The sequence below is a fragment of the Falco peregrinus genome, chromosome 6 (genome assembly GCF_023634155.1).
Source record: "Falco peregrinus isolate bFalPer1 chromosome 6, bFalPer1.pri, whole genome shotgun sequence".
Classification (NCBI taxonomy): Eukaryota; Metazoa; Chordata; class Aves; order Falconiformes; family Falconidae; genus Falco; species Falco peregrinus.
In genome coordinates, this window is record NC_073726.1 from 54,668,349 (window position 1) to 54,686,896 (window position 18,548).

The 18,548-nt window shown below is 36.8% G+C and overlaps 1 protein-coding gene across 2 annotated transcripts in view; it reads right to left on the minus strand.

Moving 5' to 3' along the window:
- The window catches only part of PTPRQ (protein tyrosine phosphatase receptor type Q), a 141,827-nt gene that overhangs the window by 56,043 nt on the left and 67,236 nt on the right, over nt 1-18,548 (minus strand). For both annotated transcript variants that reach the window (XM_055809351.1, XM_055809350.1), the window contains exons 36-42: nt 17,654-17,799; nt 10,692-10,857; nt 9,957-10,247; nt 9,421-9,696; nt 8,473-8,624; nt 6,511-6,652; nt 4,017-4,286 (exon numbers count right to left, since the gene is read on the minus strand). In XM_055809351.1, the coding sequence (XP_055665326.1) occupies nt 4,017-4,286; nt 6,511-6,652; nt 8,473-8,624; nt 9,421-9,696; nt 9,957-10,247; nt 10,692-10,857; nt 17,654-17,799 (1,443 nt within the window). The remainder of the gene's footprint in view (nt 1-4,016; nt 4,287-6,510; nt 6,653-8,472; nt 8,625-9,420; nt 9,697-9,956; nt 10,248-10,691; nt 10,858-17,653; nt 17,800-18,548) is intronic.

Here is an 18,548-nt window from a genome sequence, read left to right on the forward strand (position 1 = left end):
TGTGCTCCTTGCAGGCCTGGGTGAAATAAAGGCCCACATTTTCCAGTGGGCACCTCCATCATGGAGATACAAAGCCAGAATCTGTAAAGGTTCCGTATGCAGACAGTACAGACATTTTGTGCACAAGTAAAACCAGATGAAGTTAGTTTGCCACCTCCACACCAAAAGACATAAGAAACTTAGCCATTACCAATCCTTTTAGGCATTACTTTCCTTCATGCACAAGGCATACTTCTGTGTATAGCTACAAGTTAGTATTGGCCAGCAAAATCAAGCACAGATTGAATTAAAAAAAAATGTGTCTTGGACAAATTTCTAGCCATATTTCTTTTAAATGTAAGTTATGAATGAATCTCTATTTAGCAGAAAACAAATGGTAAGGACTGTCACTGCAGTACAACAGGGGCCTCAACCTGTTCCAAGCCTCTGTGTTCAGTTATAATATTAAGTAGTACTAGCAGTAAAGAAGGAAAAATTACTCTGTATGTCTTAATATTTTAATCAATATGATTAATATTTCCAGAGAAGAATAAAAAGTCAATCAAGAAAAACTGAATTTAAAAAATTGAAAGCAGCAGCAGTTTTCTTTTAATTATTCATGCTTTGAAACCGCAAGTGGCTTTTAAATTTTTTTATTTTTATTCTTAACTGGATGACTAGTACACTTGTCCCAGACTTGTGAGCTAAGTGAATCTTCACAGCTTTAGCATGCCTTTTACAGAAGTTTCCTATCATTTTATGGCTCTTTCTCCCTTCTAAAACCTCACTCAATCTTAATGAAATTTCATTTTAATATGTGTGTTTTCTTGAAAATAATCCAAGGATTCAGTCATAAAATCCTAACTCATTTATGCATGTGTGCTTGCTATATTATCTTTCATATCTTTTATAATATATTTAATCACAAAGTAATATTACCACCACAACAAAGCCGACAGTTTTTAATAACACACTGTAGCCTGGCAGAGGTGGTTTACCATGACAATGGAAGTAGATTAGACACAAAAATCTCCTCATAAATTTAATCTTCATGATTCATGTTTAATTGTACCTCGATATGAACAACTTTACCTCAAAAAAAGGCAAATAATCTTGCTAAGAATGTAAAAGTCAAACACTGTGTAGTGAGACACTGAGCCAAATTCAATTTCACTTTATGTCAGAAATAAATGCATTGTCAGTGACTCAGTGCTGGCTACATATCTGTGACTAATCTTAGACCACCATAAATAAGAAGCTGACAACAGCTATAAAACTGTTTCCATTCCCATCCATGAATCTCCAATTCCTAGTACCCAGTCACCACACAACAATTCATGCAAACACACAGTTAAGGAAATGTCCTAATAATAACTAGTTTGTTGCAACTATGACTAAGCAACAACATGTAAGCCAACACTAAAACAGGAAGAAAGGGTCTGTGCAGTGTATGGGCAAAAAATACATGTATCGTAGTATAAATCTTTCACTTTGGAAAACTCCCAGTGACAAGACACATAACCCACATGTTATAAAATAAAATCTGGGGTTTTTTTCTTCAGCTAGTACAACTCTATGTAACATAGATCACAAAAGACTAGCAGTCTGTCTCTTTAGCTCAGGCTTAATACCACATCCACAGCTTCTCCAGGCTTTGCTCACGCACTAATTAATAGCAGATCCCAAATTTCTCAGAAATCCCAACGGTTAACTTTCCCAGGTGCCAGGCTTCTTTAACATTGCTAGAAGCCTCTTCCCCATACTCCAAGAAGTGAGGTACCTCGGAAGCCTTCTGTTCTCCTCTGTACCAGAGAGTAATATGCCTCCTGTAAGACTATCTCCAAAAATTTTGGGGTTTGGGCAAGTCCAGTTTTAATCAGGCATCAGCCCACCTGTCTGCATACCCATTCCCAGTTTCAGTCTTGTTCGAGCTCTGAGTCAGGGTTGGCTGTTCAGTAGCCCTGATTTAAAAGAAAGGGTGGAGAGTTATGACTGCAGTTGAGAAGCGTCCTTAGGTACATGTTCAGCACAGCAGTTAAGTTCTTTAGAGTATTTCCAGCCAATGCTGTAAGATATGAGTATGCTTATCTCTAATATTTAAACAATGCTTAATTCAAAAGTGGATTTTGAACCCTGCTGATGGGCAGGAGCTCCTGAGTGAACAAGAGGGCACATGACCCAGGCAGAAGTCTTAAATTGCCAAGAAGCCAGACAGAAGGGGACCAACAGAGATCAGAAAATGGCAGAATTTGTAGCAGAGCTGTTTGCTGTTGATGAAGAAGCCAATTTGGAGAGAACATTTTTACCAAAACCAGGTATGGATGTGCCACCTCACAGTTCAAATAGGGGATGTGGCCAGGCATTAGTGGGATGAACTGTATTATGAGAGGCAGTCATCAAAGTACAACTCTGGCTGTTTTCACAGTGTTAGCTGCGTTACGCCAGCAAGGGGCTGCTCTGCTTGTCCTCATTTGGAGCTCAGCCATTTGATCTGGAACCAAAGCAGCAGTAGCAGCAGTAGTTCAGCTGACAATACAGATGTGGTCTAGACTCATTCAGACACGCACATCTGCAAGTCTAATTTTAAGAAGTGTGGATATCAAAGCTCAGAGTGAAGCATTAAGGCTCTGTGAATAGGAGAGATCCTATTAGGCTGAACCTAAGCAGGTACATGCCACTCAGGAAGCTACCAGTAGGAAGTCTACGCATAAGGGTAAGTCTGATCTCCAAGCTGAGATGTCTGATTCAAGTCTGCATAGTAGAGTTGCCCCTCTCCACTTGTCATCCAGAACCTGAACTCTGTTGCTGAACAGACTTTTGTATCTATTATTTAACAAAACTGAGCAAAACTCACTCTTTCAGTTGAAATATGTATATGAGAATGAGTGCTGCAACTCATCTTGTAAGTTATTCAATAACTTACTAATTAAAGTATTACAAAAGCTAGTTTTGGTTTCTAAGCATCAGGGGATACAGTCGTGCTCCCCCATCTCACCCCCATGCTTCCTAATGATCCAGCTGTTCTGAATTAAGAGAGCTCCTCAACTCCACTGCACAAATTGATGTCACTGAAGAGAAAACAAAAAAAGGAACTAAATGCAATCATTGCTCCTGTAATTCAGTAGGAAGGTGAAGTCTTTCTGGATCATGCTCACTGAACATTACTTTTTATTTTTATATTAAACGATCACTGAAGAACAAAAAACCAAAGAGAAATCATCCCTGGAGTAGAAGTCACCCCTAAATAGGAAAGACGGAAAAGAACTAAACAGGCATTTGCTTCCTGGACTGGGAGTTGGCCTTCTCTCCACTTCCAGTTTAGAAGCTAGGCACACAGATATTCACACAGAAGCAATGCTGTATTTTGCATAGAATTTCATCTCCAAGTTTGAAGTGTCAAATAAAAGCACAGCCAGGACTAGGTGAAGTGTGCATGGAGAAAAGAAGACAGACAGATTTTGGATAACAGTGTTTTACTCTGATGCCAAGAAACCTGCCTACATTCTTCTTTGGATTCAGCTTACGATTTTCTTTCTTGTTGAAAAATCCTATCCATCAAGAGTTATGACAAAACCTGCTAAAAGAAGTTAAATTCTTCTCAATTGCACAAATTCTGAACAGCTTTACTGACATTCAGTGAAGCCATAGCATTGGCTGCTGGTAGAAACAAAAGAACAAAAATTTTGCTCCCCCAAAAATTTCAGACTTACAAGACTAAATATGCTGAGAGTACTAGGAACAAAGCTGAGATTATAAAACAAAGATGAATAGGTGATCAGAAATCAATAAAATAACCATTCAAACTCAACACAGAAAAAGACACTCTCTCTGCTTTTTTAAATGGCAATTAATTATTATCACCAAATATATTTAAAATAGGAGAAAGAGGAAGTCCTCTTTCTTCTCATGTACTGTTAGCAAGAAATTTAAACAACAGAAGTATTTAGTTGCCTGAAATGAAGCAGGTATTTCAGGCTTGCTTGTTTCATGGTCATGATTTAAATTAAACAAAAGAATTAGCTTGAATATTTGTTTACCTTTTTCTGGAAGTGTACTGGCATTGCATATCTGTTCTTCACCATCACCAGCAGACGTTGCAGCTTTTATTTTAAATTGGTAAGTAATGTTGGAAAGCAGATTTCTAAAATTATGCAGTGTATCATAAGATGAAAAATTTGTAGAATTTCCTTCAACTGTTATGATGTAATGAGTAATTACACCGTTGGATAAAGCAGGAGGGTCCCACTGCACTAGGATTGATTGCCAATTCATTGCAATACAATGAACATTCTGGACAGCATCTGGTACTTGAAAGATATACATGCATCAAAGATTAACATTCCCACACAATTAAAATGGTAATCACAGAAAAATATTGTCAGTGAAGCAGATCCAATGTTCACAGTGAGGGTCAAGCATGCCAGTGGCAGACAAATTGATAAAAGAAAAACATTCAGAGAACAAAAATATGTCTTTGTCCTCATTTCCTTCATTTCCAACTACTATGAACATGACTGATGCTAGTACTTGAAACAGAAGAGGCCATCTATCTGGCTTTTTTCTAGTTGTGTGCTCCCATTTTATTTTCACATCTGCTTATATTTTTCCCATGTTTTTTTAATCAAAGTTCAGTAAACATAGAAACCCATATACATACTCCACAACAGTATCAACAGCAGAAGTCCCTTATTTATCTGTTTAGCTTTGTTTCTTTTAGGCACTTTATCATATATCTCATTATCCTTTCAGCAGAGGCATGACCTGCACAGAAATCACTGGGCAGGTTTCAGAGCTGTCATATAAATGGTATTACCTTACTGTTCCCCACCTCCTTGCTGATTCCAGCAGGAAAAATCTTTTTAAGCACTCATAAAAATATAATAAAAGGTAGCAAACACTATACTCATCCTGAAAATAGATAATTTATCTGCAAACAATTGATTAAATAGAACAATGAATTAAAGTATTTCACAAAGGCCTAAACTGCTGGCTGTATCAGCTAAGAGAAAATGAATAGATAATGACGGGTGCCCCAATCTACTTCCTCTACTGAAACATGTCCAGGAATCCATAGAACAGTGAAAGGGCTGTCAGTGAGGTACCAGAAATGGAGGGAAACATGTTCATTATCACCACATAGAGGTAAATTAATCTCTTTAAAATGATTAATTTTCTTTTCTGAGTTCAAAGAAAAATCTTGCTTCAAAAAGCAGCATCTGCAGTAGAAAGATTAACTGGCACTCTTAATAAAGACTAGAGACAGAATCCTTAGGCGAACTCAGTGAGGAACTGATCCAGCAGTTGCCCGAAATCTGGGTTGGAGGGAATAGAAACAATGCTGCAAGAAGCTGAGCACAGAATCTGAGAAAAAGCTGCAAAATGAGTAGACCACAGTCCTGTGGGCAGTGTGTCTCCAGCACTTCTGAAGAAAGTACCATGAATATGGAATGTCAGTGATGAAATGAGACAAGTAACGGATGACCATAGCTCTTGGGCAGGACAACCTCCAGCTGCAGAGATTCAACAGCCAATCTGAACCAGTTCAGTGATGGTCCAAATTTCTCATGGTGTTGTAACTGCTGGGTACAATAAACAGCATAATTTTTCCCAGAACCCTGTTCAGAACTTTTACCAGTTCTGGAAAGAATATTTCACTGAAAGCGTGGTCTTGAAAAGCTGTTGACCATGTGAGATCTTTTGATACTTTGTCTACTCCCTTTGCTGTCAGTATAAAGGAACCTGAGAGTTCAGACACAGCCTCCTAACCCATGCTAGTCGCTGGCACTGGCAGCCCTTTATGAAGGACAGGAATCTGGGGATTGCTCTGACCTGGCAAAGGAGCTACAGTTTTGCACAATGGCCAGTTTCACAAACCCACAGAGCTCCCGGACTCTCTTTGGTAAATGTTGAATGTTCACTTTCACATGATACAATTTTTCATTTTGAAACAACCTGCAACTTCAAAAGAAGACACAAACCAAAACTGCATATAATTAATTAATGAAATCAGCTACACTGCATAGTCTTCCCCAGTTGTCAGGAAGAATAAGATCTAACAAATAAGGATATTTAATTAGTGGCTAGCTCCCCTCCTAAAATAAATCATAAAAAATGTTAAAAATATGTAGTTGTTTGATACAATGTCCAGTTCATTTGCCAACCTTTTGTCCAGCTGCTTTTGATACTGCTAAAGTTTCAGTTATTTACACAGGGATCTGAATTATCACTTTGATCTGCAAAGACTGATATCTTATTTTCCTCCCTTTATCAGTGATGCTATTAAAATATTTATAGTAGCTATATAAGCCTCTCATTTCAGATGAGGACATGTCTAATTCTACACTTCCGACATCAAACTTCAAACCCAGCCTATCCGGTACAATAGGAATGTGAATCGGTGTTACACAGGCAGAAGACAATGAGATAGTGTTATGTTACATTTTCTTTGGAGAGAAGAGGAAGATTGCTGTTCAGCCATAGAAGGAAAACATATTTAAACAGAACTGCAGCTTAAAAAAAGTCATGTCTAACCTGATTCCATCGTTGTAAACTGGACAGCATTACTGAACTGATTGCCATTCCCAAGCTTGGTAAATGCAGACACACTGATAAAATAGGGGCTAAACGGTTCCAATCCAACAATGTTTGCCTCGTGGTTTGAACCTGAAATGTTCTTAAGGAAGGAAAAATTATTAGTACTCAGTTAATCTGTGTAAACATTGTGGGCCTCACCTTGAACCCACTGAAATGAACAGAAGATTTACAGCCATACTACTCTGAGTACCTTTCAGAGTAGTCCCTGAACTCAACAGAAAGGAATGCAGGGTCAAATTCTTCCTTTCCCTTCTCCTCTCCCTCTTTCATTGTGGCTTGTGAGGAAGATATGCCAAAGGGTGGTATCATAATTACCACAGAATTGTTAGAACAGATTAACTCCACATATGCCTTACTTACCAATACTGAAAACTCTTGCCACCTCCACATTGCCACATCAACCCCCTCTCACCTTCTGTTTCCTTACTACACCTCTGCAGTGTAACAGGTCATGGGTCATAGCTTCTCATTTATTTTACTTTAACTGAGCCAGACACACAGACTGATAAGAGCTTCAAAAAAAGCTTAAAACCACAGTTCAGTTATTGGTAGCTGTTTTTCCCAGAGCATGCATGGCACCTTTTGTGCAAACGTTGAGAAGACTATAATAGCAGCAGGGAAAGAGCTGAATTTCAGCAAGAAAACCTGGTGAACATCTTGTGGGATCCAAGTAATCGGAGAATTATGGTGCCTAAATACAATAGTTCTATATAAATTGCTCTGCCTGTCTTGCTGCCACAACCTAAATCTAATTTCTTGCCCACATAACACGACAAAATGTGAAGAAACATGGGGCATAGTGGGTGCATTCAAGTGCTGTGACCAGTTTCTGCATTCTAATTGGGTTTGAGCCTGCCTCAGATGGACACTGGATAATAACCTTTGGTGGTGCCCATGAGTGCCCTAAGAATGTGTTTCCAAAGGCAGCTGGCTGTTCCTCTTCCATATGCATTGTGCTCCCCCTCTTCCAAGGATTATGGAAGAAACTGGGGTGATGCCAGCACTTCATTCCACAATGGGGAATAAGGAATAACAGCAGACTGTGTAGGGGGCAGCACAGTAGGCCACCCCACAGGGACTAATTTCCACAATGCATATGCTTAACCACAGCACAATCAGTTTCCTTGCATGCTAAGTCTCTGTAGCAAGAACTGTATTGCTGAGGGAGCTGGAGTAATGAAGCTTCTCACAGTCCCAAGTATATCCCACACTGCATGTCTTAAACTCATATGTCACTGCAGCAATGTCTTTTCCCTGCAGCTTTCACAAGCATCTTGGGTGAACAGAATCCACTATACAGTTTCTAAGCCTGAGATGCAATTCTGGCCTCACCTTGCTGCCTTTTTACAGTTCATGCCACATTTCTTGATGCCATCCAAGCAACCACATTTAAGCAAATACAAATGCTGTGATCAAGAGTGTATATAATTTTATAGCATTTAAGTTAAAAAATATTCAGTTATTCAGCAAAAATAAAAAAATGCAAACCTCTAAGCAGTTTTTCAAGATGACTATGAATGTCTGTCTGTCCCTGTGAATCTTGAAAGTCTGCAGACACTAAATAGCTAAACTAAGGTAGCCACAAAACAAGTAACTACCATGATTTTCTAACCTCAAACTTACACTGAAATATGAGATAAAGTTTAATAAAGCTCACCATTAATGAAATATTAGAAGCTAAAAGCAAATTAAAATCTAATAATTATTTCCTATCTAATTTTAAAAATTTAATTACAGGCATGGTAGGAAAGTAAGCAAACTGTCTTAACAAATAGGAATTTAGAGGAACATCCTAATTCTAGGAGCATAACAGACATTTAGAATATTTGTCATCTATTTTGATCCTAAAGCATGAAAAAAGCATTTTAGAAAATTAAACACTGTTAATTATAAACATACCCAATAAAATAGTTTTTCAGTGTTGTTTTGATAAATCTTAAAATTATATCTCATAATAACACCATTTGACTGAGGACTTGGATCCCATTTTAGCCACACGGAATCTGCAGTGTAGTTGGTAATGGTCAGATTCTGGGGTGGAGCTAATGGCACTGCAAAGGAGAAATACTAGTGAGTTCCAAATTACAAATAATCCAGGCAAAACCAAACACTTTGGAGAAGCAGAAGAACATAGGTACTTTTGTTACCATTTGTATCTGAACTCAACAAAACATTACTTCATTGCTATTTTGATCTTTTTTTTTCTCTTTGGCATGAAACAAATTCTGTTAATCTGGAATACATGTTTAGTCAGCAAGAGATATTAGAGATCTCACTAATCTATTTACACATCCGCGTTGTCAGAACTAAGGCATTTAAGAAAATCTGTATTACGTATATTACTGGAATGTGATATACCTCACCTCCTACATCATATATTGAGTGCATCTCAATATATATTTACAAGATATATCATTTACCATGTGGCTGAGAGGAGGATCATGTAAAAGAGACCTGTGTGTGAATGTGTTAGAAATATTTCCATGTTTTATCATTTTTCAGTTACGTTGGGGTATGAAGAGAAAGGTATTGCTGCTTGCTTCAAAATCCCTGACATCTGGCTAACTGTAACACATTCCAAAAGCAAAAGGCATTTCTCCTTGGAGTTATTTTTTTAATCATATGCAGAATGCAACCACCTCTTGCACATTGTGGCAGAAGGAGGAGAACTCAGGAAAGACTTCCTTTTAGTCTTTCCTTCTTCTGAAAGCTCATCATGCACAGACCAATGGAAAATGAATCCTTCATCTCAACTCTTGACAGGTCTGATGTTCAGATCTAAGACAGATGCAGTAACAATGGGCCAATATTTCAAAGTTGGTTACAATTACAATTGAATTTGCTCACCTGACTCATCTGTGTAGAACTGAAGCATGGCAGATGGACCAGATCCTTTTATTGTTCTCGCAGCTGCATAAATACTGTATAATGTGAATGGTAGAAGGTCTTCCAAGATGATAAAGTTATTGGTGGTAGAGAATGAGTTATTCCTTTCTGGCCCAAATAAATTTAAATCATAACTTCTTATAATACCACTTGGCTTAACAGGAGGGTCCCATGAAAGCATAACTGAGGTAGTTGAGAGATTTGAAAATGTTTTGATTATAGGTGCTGATTCTGGGACTACATGAAAAAGTAAGAAAGAGAAAAACAAGAGTAACCTCAGAAAATATGAGTTACAATGAAAAATGTCTTTTAGCTATCAGTTAAACTGGAAAATTCTATTTCATGGTCTCAACACAGAAACGTGTAGCAGTTGGTTGTGTAAATGTATAGCAAAAAAGCTTTAAGTAACAAGAGAAAAACAGACACAACAGTATTTTTTTCTTTTAGAAAACTATTCTTTTTCTACATTTCCTTAGGAATAAATAAAATATACTTACCATCTTCATCCGTTCTTATATGCAGACTAAGAGCATGCAGTTCAGAAGATCCTTTATCAGTGGCTGGTGTGATTTTCAGAATGTAATCAGTGTATTTCTCCAGATTATCAAAAATGATGCTTGTGTTGTAAGTAAGGAAAGACAATGTCTTATTTGTTCCCGGTTGCAGTAAACTTAGAGAAACATGAAAGAAGACTAAGCCATTTGGCTGGGATGGTGGAAGCCAGCTTACATTTACAGAAGATGAAGAAATGTTTTGATAGACCAGATTTTCAACAAAACCATCTGGGACTATGAGAGACAAGCAAAAAATAAATGCATGGATTACAGTAATAAAGCACCAAAACCAAAACAGAAACAAATATTCAGTATGATTATTTTGTACAATTTTAAAAAATCATTTATGTTTCACTATCAAAAGCAAAATATCTTGAAAGCCTATATGAATAATCATCTATGTTAAAGTTGTTTAACAAGAGTCTTAATGATGGTTTAAGACTATTTTTATTGCTTGTATCCAGAGAAGCTTGTGAACTACATTATTAGTGTTACAAAGCAAAGACTCATATTAAAATGTCTTCCTTGCAAAGAAAAAATACTGCAGTTTTGAAAACAGCAGTTGCTGGACTTTTTTTAAACTTTGCCATCATAACAGTAAAACAACTTTAAGGTTAAAGAATATTTAATAAATGGAAGCACTGATATACACTGAGCATTAAAAAGTTATTAACTTACTATCCTGATCTGTATACACATCTATTATTTCACTGGTCTTGTTTCCATCTCCAAAAGCTGTACTTGCAGTTAACCATAGAGTATAATGACTGTATTTTGCCAAGTCATCCAAAATTGCAGACTGGGACATACTGACATCACTGTCGTTACCATAACTTGAGAAATTCTAAAGGAAAAAAAAAAAAAAAGTGTTGCCATTGAAAATATTATTTATTCATTGTTTTATCTTTCTAGTTTCCCATTTACCCATCACCAACATCAACAGATATGATTCAACATAGTGTTCAGGAGACATAAATCTACTCTTTGACTCCTAATGAGTCCTGATTTTTACTGCAATACTCATTTATTGTATTATGTTTATTGTTACTCCTTGTAAGTACTACAGAATTAAGTACTACGTAATTGACTTCTGCTGCTGTTTGTAGTTGTTGAATGTCAATCCATCTTTTTTTAAAACATTAAAACTGTAATGCAATGTGTTTATCTATATTGCATCAAGAAAATGAAAAATAAACCCCATCATCTGTTAGGTGCTCATAGATTACATGATCACACATGTGGCTGCTTTCCCTGACCTGCATGGAGCAAATCAAAGGATTTCTCTCACTTCGTCCCATCTTTATGAGTAGAACTTACAGAAAATTGTCTGATTTTGAATTTAAAACTTTCACCAGCAGAGATCTTACCACAACACTAGATAAACTGTTCCTTTTGTTAGTTGTCCTTTCCATTAAAAACATGCCATTAATTGTAATGCAAATGTCTATACCCAGTGGATTGCATTACACTGAGGGAACTGACAATTTCTTTTTTTTTGTGCAGTTACTTGCTAACAAAAGGTTTGCAACAGAACTAAGACTCACTTTCTTTTGAACTATATAAAAAATTCTACTAAAACTATGACTATAGCAATAGACTAGTGCTCTATATAGATTAGCCTCTCTGAGGAGGCTATTCCTGTTTGGAATGAACCATTTTGGAAACCGAAAAGAAAAAAAAATATAAATCAGATTATTTATGTAAGGCCAGCTATTCCACATAACTGATTGTGTAAAATCACCCACTGCTTTACAGGAACCTGACTTAGGTGATCCAAAGCAGTTTGGTTTATGATTTGAAAACTGTTGACAGGTTAGGTACTCCATAAGCATATTCAGCTCCAGCATTGTGTAGGAAGTCAAAGCTTTGCTCCTGATTCAAAGATTCCGTATCATTCCTCGCCAGGAGCCACATTGCCCCGTTGAGCAGATAGCATGGGCAGCACTTCTCAGGACCAAAGAAGTCCTTTTAATATTTCTACATAGCAACATTTTCATGGTAAGATGGATTTTGCTCAATCCCCTGATGAATTGCCTAGTACATATTCCAGTTATGTGGCTTACCCACTGTTTTCAGTGTTTCATCCTATTCACACCCTCCATTTCCTTAAAATCAAAGTTAGCTTTTAATTAAACTCTTTCATTAAAAAAAAAAAAGAGAGAGGCTGTGATAGCAGGCTTAGTAAACCAGGAGAAAGTTGACTGTAATGTGTGCATATTTAAATTCAGAAATACCACAAATAAACACAGGTATGCTAAAAGTGCACATTAAAAACAGGTTATATTTCTCTTCCTACAGAAGTTGCTGTGATATGCTCTACAAAACAGCTGAGTCAGTACTGTGCAAACTGATGGTTCAGTATGAAATCTTGATGTCTGTCACCAATACATATCAATTTATATATCTAAAGTAACATTTCATTAATTTTTTTGTACAGGCAAAATTATTTATTTCTGCAGAAAACAATAGGTGACACTGATTCATTTCCCTAAAATTTTTATCTGTATCTGAAGTCCTAGTTTTGCCTACATTCACTAGTGAGTACCTAAAATAAATAAGTAAACTGCTTGGCAATGAAAATGTAAGCCTGTATTTTGCATGCAGAACAGAAGCTGCACAAATTAGTAAGTTAAGTTTCTATATCCACTGATTAACAGATTTAGAGCACACAGGTTTGTCTGAAAGAGGAGGTTAAGTCAACATCAGTCAAAATACTAAGAAATTCCACCTTAATATATGACTTTCTTCTAAATGTAGATGGAAACTCACACTATATTCATGTAAGTAATTGAAAAAAGGCTGGGAAGACCTTTGCTTTACACTTGGGTAGGGTAAGATACAGGAAACAGAGGATCAAATTCTAAGGTATTTAATTAAACTTTCTGATACTCCAGCACAGTATGACAGAAAAAACCTTCTGACCCAGAAGCATCATTCTGCTTCTGTTGTTATTATTATATATTGTAATTATTAATATTTAGTATTGATAATTAGTTTTTAAAAAGACAATTCTCTGAGTTTTGAAGGTAAAAATGTCAAAGGTATCACATAAAGTTTCAGCTCTAGATTTAATGGGAGTTTATTGGTATGAACAGCTGAAAATCCAACTCATAGTTTAAAAAGCATACCTTTACAATTTAGTCAGCTGTCTGGCCGTCAAGGACTCAGTGAACCAATGTGAAGGCTCTAACAACAGGCTTTTTAGTGGTTCAACAAAAACCGTTTTAAGAAGTCGTCCCTTTATTATAAAGGAGCCCAAGGACTCAGGATTACCTCAAACTTGTGATATGACAAAATATTAGATAAGAATGAACACATAATTAAGAGTAAGGGTGAGCAGGAAGAACTGTGTGAGTACAAACTGAGAAAAGATGAAACTTGCACTAATTGTACCCTGGGGATAGAACACTATAGGAAGTTTTACAATTAACTGTGGCTGCAGATGAAAGCAAACAGCTTAGGATCTTTGGCTACAGCTGAAGAAGTTCTTCCTTCTGTCCCTTTCTTCATCCATACATGAAAGAAGTTTTGACATAGCAAAGTATCAGATTATTAAAAGCATCTAAGTGTAAGCAATACACACAGGCCATGAAAGCGTCAGCAGAAAGTAGTATCTTCTTCACCTCAGGAAGCAGCAGAAATTTTCAGTGGCATAAAGCTGTAATTAGTTGTACACAGACAACACAGTGCTGCTGTTCTTCACTGTTAATCTTCTTCCCCTGTTCTGTTTCCTTCTCATGTTCATGGTATTGTGCTGTTTTGAGTTAGAGTATCACAGACTTTGGCAGTCAGGTGAGACTGGTGACACTGCGAGGGCTAATCCAAGCCAAACCTCAAGGAGCATGATTCACACTGTTCCAGGGCCAACCTAAGTGAAGATAATTCCTCTTTGTGTGCTGTACCATTCTGAGGATAGCTTTTAAAAAACATTGCAGTGTATTTTAGAGAAGTTCCCCTTTTCAGTCATACTGGTGGTGGTGAAAGAAAATGTTTGATTGTTAAGTTAATGTGGCACATTGCTTGCATCCTTTGTCTACACCTGAAAGGCAGACCAAGCCAAATTTCACTCTTAACTGTATAGTCTTGTTCACTTGGCTTGAAGTACGGGGGTGGATGATTTAGGGTATAATGTTCAGTCTCTAGAAGGGCTGTGGGCTTTTTTTCTCCACTTAGTTCCTGGTTCCCCTGTCTGCTTTGGCAGAGCAAGGCAGTTGTCATCTGTACTGAAACTCCACACTGGAGAACTTTTTCCAAGCATAAATTTATATTTGTAATTAGCATCTTTCCCACATTCTTGCTAATCAAAACACAAGTACAAAAAGATTGAATAAAAGTTTATTCAAATCAACAATATCTCTTAAAGATCAGTATTTAGCAACCAGATAATCACTTCCATAGATTCTTTGACTTCATTCCTCAGTAAGAGGGAGAATGTAGGCACTATGATTGCTTCAAGCACCATCCAAGGCACTGTAGAACAAAACTCGCAAAGCTGCTATTGCAAACAGTGAAAGCTTAAACTGTAGGAATCCAGCAGCGTCATAGAGAAACGATGCAAAGACGAGGTATAGTGCCATATCATCTGTGTAGGAAGTGCCCTTCATCAGAATACGTACTATATCTTTACTGCGCTGGAGCAGAGTAGCAAACATAACCCGAAAAGCAGCATTTTCCCTAGACTTGTGGCAGGAGAAGAAGAAAGATAAAGCTGACCTTGAACCTAGCCTAGTGCAAGTGATGGCTTCTTCTATTTGGCTACCAGTCATTCCTCCCGCTCCGACACTTTTTCTTTTAAGACCTGTCATCATCCCCATAGAAACAGCCTACTCATCTACCAAAATCCTCAAATCTAATCTCCATCAGCCTACTCATCTACCAACATCCTCAAAGCTAATCTCCATCATAAATTTTTCCTTCTGCTGTTCTGGTTCTGAATCCTAGGTCTGAGCATCCCAGGCCTTCTGATTGGACAGCCACAGTGTGATTTTTCATGTAGACCTGCAAATCAAAGAAACTATACATTACTTTTCTGCCCTGTGAAGGTATGTAACTTTTTTCTTTTTAAAGGAAAAGTATTTCTCCTGCAAGTTTCTGCATCATGTCAAGGACTAAACTGCATCCTTTATCTCAGGTCTTTTGTTTTCTTTCCCCTTAAACAAAATGCTTTACTCTGCAGCTACTAAACTCCTGTTTTTAAGCTATTCATAATCAGTGCTTTATATTAACTAGGTTTTAATATGCCTGAGGCGTTTGAGAACATGTGAGAAGAAGAGAGAAACTGAGACAACAGAATAGCAGTAGTTTTAGTATGACTTTTATATCTATTTCAGATCATGCCAGCACTGGAAGATGTTAATTTTCTTGATATTCTTCAGCCAGGATGGTTTTCCAGGCTTCTAGAAGATATACTTTCAGACTTGGACCTCTGTTATTATGTTCTGACAAAGAAGCAGATGAAAGACTGGCAGAGAATGACTGCCTACAAGCAGTGTGCCTGAGAAGGTGGAGTTCCTAGAAATGTGAAAAGATCATACTAATTTTTTAAATCTCCTGTATCATTTCCCAAATTGAAAATACAGATTGGATGAACATAAGCAAAATGGTGACCTAGTTGCAGAGTATTACAGTTAAGGATTATTTCTTTCCAAATGTGTGCAATACAAAACTTACTAACAAACCCTGCAACTATATTCTAAGTTACAGATAGTTGTAAACTGTATGTGTGCATACACTTATACAGCTTAAAACTGTATATATCATATTTATACATCAGGCTGCATTCACACATGCATTTCTCTGTTGTAAAAAGAGTAATATAAAATATCTGACAGAAACAAGCAGGGGAGATTTGTTTTTTTCTCCTGTTTGAAATCAGTCTTGCACCCACAGGAATGCCAATGCACAGAATAGGAGTGCAATGTAGATACGGTAGTTGCCATGCCAAACAGTGAACAGAGAGGCATGTGAAGGGCAGGTGAGTTAAGGGGAGCAGACAGATTAGGACTGGATTGTGATTTGAGAGATTAATGCTGGTCTCCCATGGCCAGTAAGAGACAGATGCAACAGCAGCTGAAACGTATTTTCTGATGACAGAGGGATGGGTTAAAAATCAAAGCTGAAAGGGCAAAAATGGCAGTTTCCACACCTAGAAGTGGAGCTACTGTCAGTGCTTTTCTGCTGTCCACCACATAGCATGCCAAAACTGTGATAACTTCTACCCATCCTTTCCTTCCCAACTACATCACACGATAATGAAACTGGACCCTCACCTTGCTGTGCCAGGGCTACTGTGCTCCATCTTTGCTATCTTGCTCCTTCATTTCCAGTGTCATGGGCACATCCAGATGGATTTTAGCTCTCAAGTGTATCAGTTTCACCTTAATCATTCACCTGAGTTCCACCTTCCTAAAGGCAGGAATAGCTGAAGTCTGTAGTCCTCCTCTAAAGTTGCTTGGGTTGTCCAAGAATTAGATAAATGCAGACACTCTTCATAGGTCAGGCTAGTTCAGGTAATGCAGTGGTGTAAAGGTCTCTCCAGGGATTTGTTAGGCTAAGAAAAACTCTTTTGGTATAACGGTGCGTGCAAGCAAAGTCTGAAGCTCTGAACTGTAGCCCTGATTTTAATCTCATCAGAATGTGAATTCATGGCATGGTCCTGCTTGCATTTGAAACTATGCAGACTGAGCCTGGCAACCACACAGCTTCACAGAAGTCAGAGAAGTGTATGCACTGAAGTATGTCAGAAATAATTCAGTCAAAGGTATTTGTAATATTGGTGAATATTTTTTTCTAGTTATCCTCAAACACATTCATACCTCACACTAGATATATCTTGAACACAAAGTTATGCAGTAGAAGTAATTTCTCATGCATTAGTTTCTTCATTAATTTATATTTCTTTCTTTTCTTCCACATGTGTAAAGCTTGTAACCAAAACCCTGTAAAGGAAGCTTGTTTCTTCTTATTATATTTCTGTATTATAATATACTCTTAGAAAGGAGAACAGAAAAGCTATATATAAAATTAACAGATGTGGTGCATAATTAAGGATGAAAGTAGCAACAAAGAAACCCTACATGGAAATGTGCAGATCACCAAAAAATTATAAATAACATTTTGTCTTTTATGCTTTAACTTAGGAATCTCAATACCTTTGTTTCAATATACTAAACAGTAATTTCCTTTTGAGAGTAACAGAAAAAAAAGAAACAATAATTTATTCACTACTTTGACATTATCTTCTTCTTTTCGGTACTGTAAATACATGTATTAAAACCAGAACTGTTACAGAAATTCATTCCAATTGATAGATTAGACAAAAATAGTCTTAACAGTACAATGAATGTAATAGGTCTTGTACCTATCAATGCTGTGCATAAAAATGTATTAGATATATGTGTGTGTGTATACATGTACATGTAAACTTTGCAATATAGAATATTACACAAAACCTATTTGCTTTAATGCTTAATAAAATGAATATCCAATGACATGATTACAAGATGTGCTTCTCTCTTTGTATGTTAAAAAACTGCCTTGTGATAAAGGAAATATGAAATAACAATATAATGATAACTATAAATGAATTACTAGAACACTTTATTGAATTATACAAGAGAAGAATACAAAAATAAGCTCACCTGTATGAATATTCCTGAATGATTTTTGAAATAAACTGAGTAGTACAGTATATTTCCATTAGGTTTTTGAGGAGGAGACCAGAATAGCATTATTGATGTGGAAGTAAGGTTTCTGTACACAACATCTTTTGGTGGATCACTTGGTGCTGAAAAAATATTAAGTATTAGCATACCTAACTCAAGGTTTTGTACATTTTAGTGCCCAAGAAACACCCACTACAGATTTGACATCCTATGTCAAATTAAATGTATTTCTGATTATTTCCAGAAGCAGTTTTTATACCATAATGAAATACAATAGTAGATATAAATACATTTTTAAAATGCTATTTTGCAGACACAATTGTATTTAGCTTCATTTGTAAACAGATACGCTTTTCTTATAGAATTTGTCTTGTACTTACTGCTTTGGGCAGATGGAAAAATCTAATTTGCAGATATAGAAATTGACTGAGTTAGGCCTTTATGCTCCATATATAGTTAATAGGGAAAAGAAAGATTTGTTTCAGAAAATCTAAATAAAAATCCTTGTTCCCTCTTTTCTGATTATAAACAGAATTTAGGCTCTCAGCTCATGTAGCTAAACCAGATACTTGATCATTTCTGGTTTTTTCCTCTTTCCTCAGCCTAATAAATGTGCAGGAAGGACCCTGTAAGTCTTCTTCGATTAGCCTCTCCTTCTGTCATATAAAGAATAGCAGCATATGGTCCTTCTCAGTAGCACAGTGCTGTAGGAGACTCAAATTCAGTTCCTGAAGTCATCATAAGATAATTTAAATCCCTCTTTCTCACCATCCAAGAAAGTGCTCTACACAACATGCAATAGAGTACTGAACACTGTAAGTTATCTTATCTCTCTTATTTTGTGCTGTTCTAATTTGCATAAAATACTAAA